We start from the raw sequence: 6,787 nt of genomic DNA, 5'->3' as shown, positions 1-6,787 counted from the left end.
TCGCATAGTTACAAATTTACTATAATAATAAAATGTTAGTTAATTTACACACATACACACACACACACACAATTATTGTTACTTTATTATTGTTATTTTTTAGGAGAATTATTTACAGAATGACATAATTTGTACTCAATTATTAATTAGCACTGGCATTGAATTAAATCTAATGTATTGTTGTTGATTGGTTTTTTAACATAGTATTATAATTTTATTATTATTAATTGAATAAATAGTTGGTGTAGTATTAAGTCACTTATATGTATGCATTAAATGTAATGTATCTTGTACCCAATAATAATTTTGCATGCTTTAAAATATAAGGCGAACATACATACAGTGTATTTTCATAAATCATTGCTGTGCAATTACATTCATTTTTTGTACTCGTTATAATCTATTTTGCTTTGTTCACTTAATTGTTTTTGGCATTCGAAGGATTAAAAGAGTTGTAATTCATTATAAGTATTCACACTTAGTGACATTTTTATTGTTAAATAAATAAATAAATAAAATACTTTGTCACTAAAATAAATAGATATTTTACAATGGTGAATGTTTTGGACAAACCCCAAAATCACTTTTCTGAGTACTCGGCTATTTTCCACACAAATGAAACCGGATAACTTGAAGTATTTAAAATTCAAAACAATCCTTCTCAATCTTCAATTGTTCTTTTAACAGAACAGCCAATTACTAATGAATGAACGAATGGGTATACTTTATTTGCATTATACAATATAGGAAATAAGCAAGGCAATTTACAAACACACAATAAGGCAGTCTTTACTAATAATTTTTGGTTAGATTTTTTCATGAAATAAAAAGTCACACGGTAGTTCAAAAATTTAATCCCTTCACTGGCCACCCAGTTTGCTAAAAGAATAATTGTAGGAGAATAAATCTTATTACAACGAGGTTAAAGCGAAATGTAAATCGAATATTTGAATAAGGATACATGTTTGAGTGATTCGCTAGTAAATATTTGTATCAATTAACACGATTCTGTCATTCTGTCACTAACTATTGAGGCACAGTTCCGCCGGCGGTACTGTGATTCACAGACAATAATCGATATCTGTTAAATTGTTAATTTATTTGTTGAATTTGCAATTGTTGAATTGATTGCCGGCTGCGAATACACGGTTTAATAATAAGTACATTTTGCTTTACTTCTTTTTACTTGTATCTTCTGGCTGCACACACAGCAGCAACACAAACACACACACACACACACACACACACACACACACACACACACACACACACACACACACACACACACACACACACACACACATACACACACACACACATGCACACACGCACATTCACAGTAATGCACACACATAAACACACACACATAAACACACACACACAAACGCGCACGCACGCACGCACGCACGCACGCACACATGCACATACATCCAATGAACAAAGACATCTTTTGTAAGGGGAAAGGGATAGTTTAGGTTATCTTCCGCGCAATTCTCCCTGGAAACCATTGTCGTTAATTCTAGTTGAATTCGTCAGGATGGGCTCTGACTTGGTTTCATTCTAATCTGTTATCTGTTACTAGTACTCCGACGGTGTAGTTTACCGGGTTTACGGGGTTTACCGGGTCAAACGGGGTTTCCATTTCATTTTTATTATTAAAAAAAAAAGTTTTGTTATCTACATTGAAAATATTTGATTTTAGAACGCTGAATAATCTGTAGGCACAGATAAATATTGTTTGGTAACAAGATTTTTTTGTACAACAAAGAAAAAGAAAAAATGTATGTGACCTCAAAAGATGTCTCGTAGATTAGATTTCCTTGTTAGTCTAGTTTTTGATCATTGGATATCTTAGTTTGAGGTAATTAGTATGTTTGTAATTATAAACTTTAAAAACTATGACATATGGTTGTATGTATGTATGTGTGTATATGTATGTGTATGTGTATATGTATATATATGTGTCTGTGTATGAATGTATATATGTGAATGCATGTGTGTATATATATAATTATTTATAATTTATGTAAATATTTATTTAAATTTCTGTCTTGCACTACTACTGCCCACTCACTACTTCCTATGCCACTGCGTTAGGTTGACTGGAAGAAATCTCTTTTAGAGATAAGTTCGCCTTTGCTAACATTGTTATTAACTTATTGTTGTTACTGTATGTTTTTGTGCAATAAAGAATATATATATATATCTTCAATAGAACTCACCATCAGATAATTTCAGCGTATAAAAATACAGAGACTTTTTTTTTAATGGGTGATAATGGAATGGTATCCCCACCTGCGCTCTCGATATACACCGACGGTGCACCAGTGAAGAATGATAGATGAGGATGAAGCAGGTCAGTTAGCCCATCGTGACGAATTCAACAAGAATTGTTCACGATGGTTTCCAGGGGGAACCACGTGGAGGTCGACCTTTTAGCGCATATTGCTAGCAATGGGGCTGTCAAACTCCATTACTAACAATCCCTTTCCCCCCCAAATACTTGAACTTGTAGAACTGGTTCATGCATGAACCGCCGTGTCGGAACATAAGTATATATATATATATATATATATATATATATTTATTACATTATATCGTAATCAAAGGATCATGCAATTAGTATCGACTATGTGCAGTTTATATATTTGTGTAAAAAATAACTTTAACAACTATAAAATATGGTCGTAATTTCAGTAGAACTCCCCATCAGAGAGCTTCAACGCGTAGAGATGTAGCGACCTAAACTCGCAGAACTGGTTCGTGCACCAGCCGCCGTGGCCGTCGGTGCATCGGCACGAGTCACACTCGTCCATATACTTCTCCCCTGGGATACACTTGAAGAATGGGTTCTTTATTACTGTAAAGAAGTAGAAGAAACCGTCATAAAAAAAAATTAAATAAGTTATAATCGTCGTAGATTACAGTAAAAACAGTTTTTTTTTTAATAGATGATAATAAGGGGGAAAAGAGATTGTTAGTAATGGAAACTGAGAATCTCATTGCTAGCAATATACCCAGCCAGGTCGACCTCCTAGCGGTTCCCCCTGGAAACAATCTGGGTAATTCCTGATGAATTCATTATGATGGGCTAACTGGCCTGTTTTCATTCTCATCAATCACCCGTCACTGGTGCTTCGCCAGCGTATCCCGTTAGCGCAGGCGGGGTTACCATACCATTTTCACCCATCAAAAAAAAAAAAAATAGATGATAATAAAATGGTAACCCCGCCAGCGCTAACGCTATACGCTGGCAAAGCTCTAGTGAGGGATGATAAGCGAGAATGAAAAGGCAGGTCAGTAAGCCTATCGTGATGAATACACCTGGAATTGGGAGAATAATGGATTATTAAAAATGGGAATTAGTATCCGCATTGTTAGCAATACACTGTATCAAGTCGACCTTCTCGCGGTTCTTCCTGGAAAGTATCGTGTTCTATTCCAAGTGAATCCATCACGATAGGCTAACTGACCTGCCTTTTCATTGTCACCTATCATCCCTCACTGGTGCCCCGCCAGCGTATACCGTTAGCGCAGGCGGGATTACCATTTCATTATCATCCATTTAAAAAAATACACCTGGAAATCACCACTATGGTTTCCAGGGGACCGCGATGAGATCGACCTGACAAGGTATATTGCTAGCAATTGGACTGGTAGTTCGCATTACTAATAATCCCTTTCCCCCACAGAAAAAAGTCAGGGCACTAGATAGAGCGATGGCTTTAAACGCATTGCAGGGAATCAGTGCATGCAGGAGGCTCAGGACCGTTCCTTATGGTAGCCTATGGGGGACTTATGTTCAGCAGTAGACACTTAATGGCTGAAATGATGGTAATGTCTATATACCTGTGCACCTAAGACATGGTGTACTCCTCTCGCATAGCGCGGTGACCGTCGGCTCGCAGTACACGCACGATGGCATGGCCCTGCATGCCCCTGAGTCCTGGGACTCGCACAGCAGACAGTTCTTGTTCTCAGGGACCAGTGTTAGAGACGTTTCCTCTTCCCAGTACTGGTGCGGCGGTTTCGGCTTCACAAATTGGGAGACCACGTATCTGAGAGAAATAGCAATTAATAAAGCTTAAAACAAAAATGGGGTATATACATATATAATAGGTAATAATTCAGCTTTTTTTATACAATTTAGAATGGCAAACATGCTGACAGACCACCTGATAGACAGTGGTAAGCGTCGCCTATAGACATGGGCGGTACCATGTACATAACAGAGTATACTGTTTCGCCCATAATAATATGCGATGCCATTCCTGAGGGCTCAGGTGTTTTTCCTCTGTACCCCGTAAATTCACTGCCATATCCCACTTTTCAAACCGTAACACAGCTATGCAAACACAAATGCTTCACGGTAAAAATACGAATAGGACCGAGGTACCCAAGCAATATACAAAGCTTCCTAATGGTATTTCTGAATAGATGAAGGAAAAAGGAATTTGTAAATACATACGCCTGTGATCCTGGCCGGTAGATGGGCGGGGATACTTCAGCACCCCCTCCCACTGAGCTCAGGGTACTAGGCAGCGGTGCTCCACGGATGTGTGACATGCGAGGATCTGTTACAATGAAGATTAATTAACAAAAAGTTACGTTCACCAACCAGAGGTAATTGTTAATTGATGCTTTTTTGTGAATATGGTCACATTTCGCCGGGCATTTTATTTTTATGATCGATAGTGGTATTGCCCACTGTTTATTTTTTTTAATTGGCGATAATGGAATGGTAACCCCGCCTGCGCTATCGGTATACGCTGGTGGGGCACCAGTGAGGGACAGGTGACGATGAAAGCAGGTCTGTTAACTCATCGTAACGAATCCCATTAGAAATGACCACAATAGTTTCCATGGGAAACTGTGTGGAGGTCGACCTGATAAGGTGTATTGTTAGTAATGGGGAAATTATATCGCATTACTAACAATCCCTTTCCCTCCAACTGCCTACGTTATTACCAGTAAGACTTCATAGGTGAGGATGAAGTCAGTTCAGTTAGCTCGTCGGTGTCATGGTGAATTCACCAGGAATTAACCACTATGGTTTCCAAGAATATTAAATTAGAACCAAGTAGTAATGTAGGAGAGTACAGAGATTCTCTAGATACAATTTTATTATATTAGAATTATCACATAAGAAGTAAAATCATTATTTTTTTATTTGTAAATTCTAAAGATCTTTCTTTGTTCTTACAAAGAAATGTTTTTGTTCAAGTAAACTTAGATTTAAGCATTCTTGAACAGTCATTTTGTCATTATTGTAACGCCCATTCGTAATGTAATAACAGCTGACAACTGGAAATTTTAGCCAAGCATAACAAGCCAGAGGGAGACTTTGTACAAAAGTCGATTGCTTGGCTCTGTCCCATTCGTTTTCCAACCGTGAAGCAGTTGTGTTTGCATGGTTGTGTTTCGGTTTGAAGGGTGGGATATGGCGTGAATTTACTGGGTACAGAGGAATAACACCTGAGTCCTCAGGAATGGCAACGCATGGGGAGTACCATGGGTGAAACAGTATACTTTGTTATGTCCATGGTACTGCTCATGTCTATAGACCACGGTTACCACTTTCCATCAGGTGGGCCGTCAGCTTGTTTGCTATTCTAAGTTGTATAAAAAAAAAGAAAGAAACTAAGCTGTTACTTTTTAAAAAGTTCAATTATTATATAATTATGAATTTGTGTGAATACAAATTACCGAGCAGTAGGGGAAAGGGATTGTTAGTAATGGAGACTGAGAATAGCAATATACCCAACCAGGTCGACCTTCTCGCGGTTCTACCTGAAAGCTATCATGGTTAATTCCTGATGAATTCATCATGATGAGCTAACTGGCCCGTTTTCATTCTCATCTATCACCCTTCACTGGTGCTCCGCCAGCGTATACCGTTAGCGCAGGCGGGGTTACCATACCATTTTCACACATAAAAAAAAACTACCGAGCAGTATCAGATTTCTTACCATCACCATAACCTGAAACAGCGATAAAGGAATACACCAAGACAATTACACTATTTATCATTTTTCACACGTAATACTTAAAATTACTACACAATTGTAATTCCATGAGATGTTGAAAGGCACAACAATGTTGTTAACGTGCCAATCGTTCAATATCAGTGCACACTAATTGATCTGTTCATGCCAATTACACGAATATACGAATCGGCTTATACGGTACGCTTCAATTTGATACGTAAAATAAAGGGATTTTTTTTTTTATTTCGACTCATACAGTATTTTTAGATCTAGGATTATATAGACAGGGCATCGTGTCTCAAAGAAGTTTCGAAATTCAATCTGCCGAACGTCATTTGTGGTTCATAGAATTTAAACACATTTGGGCAAAAAGATATTTAATAATAATATAATAAAAATATATTTTTATTAAAGGCAACCAGGGTCCACAAAATTTTAACGATATTAATTTGCACCAACTATAAATTATTAAATCAATTTTTTTTTATATTTATAAATAAATAACATTAACTTGACCTACTTTTTTTTGTATGTTAGCCAGTATATGAATCATTCTGCAACGATTCAAATATTGGCAGTCTGGACGGTCCGCGGTATTTGTTCTTAAAATTTTGAAGATAATAAAATTCTTAGAGAAATTTGATTAGTTTTGTTGGAGATTTTGGCTAATAGCTTTTGTTTTCACTTGTATACAGCCATAACGTACATAATTACAGTAAAACATATGACATAAAGGTACATAAAAGAGTATAGGACAAGAGACATTCCTTTTGTAGCACACGGCTAAACGTAGTGAAAAA

The 6,787-nt window shown here is 37.0% G+C and overlaps 1 protein-coding gene across 1 annotated transcript; it reads right to left on the bottom strand.

Moving 5' to 3' along the window:
- Window positions 1-2,627: 2,627 nt before the first annotated feature.
- On the bottom strand, window positions 2,628-6,137 carry LOC113517140 (uncharacterized). Its single transcript, XM_052902123.1, has 4 exons — window positions 5,970-6,137; window positions 4,469-4,574; window positions 3,850-4,058; window positions 2,628-2,860 (listed from the first exon to the last, which is right to left on the bottom strand). The coding sequence occupies exons 1-4, from the start codon at window positions 6,028-6,030 to the stop codon at window positions 2,694-2,696; spliced, it is 543 nt and encodes a 180-aa protein (XP_052758083.1). The 5' UTR covers window positions 6,031-6,137; the 3' UTR covers window positions 2,628-2,693.
- Between the last annotated feature and the right edge of the window lie 650 nt (window positions 6,138-6,787).

Source organism: Galleria mellonella, unplaced genomic scaffold, assembly GCF_026898425.1.
Source record: "Galleria mellonella isolate WM207_F2 unplaced genomic scaffold, CSIRO_AGI_GalMel_v1 utg87, whole genome shotgun sequence".
Lineage (NCBI taxonomy): Eukaryota > Metazoa > Arthropoda > Insecta > Lepidoptera > Pyralidae > Galleria > Galleria mellonella.
This window is presented reverse-complemented; position numbering and strand designations above follow the sequence as displayed.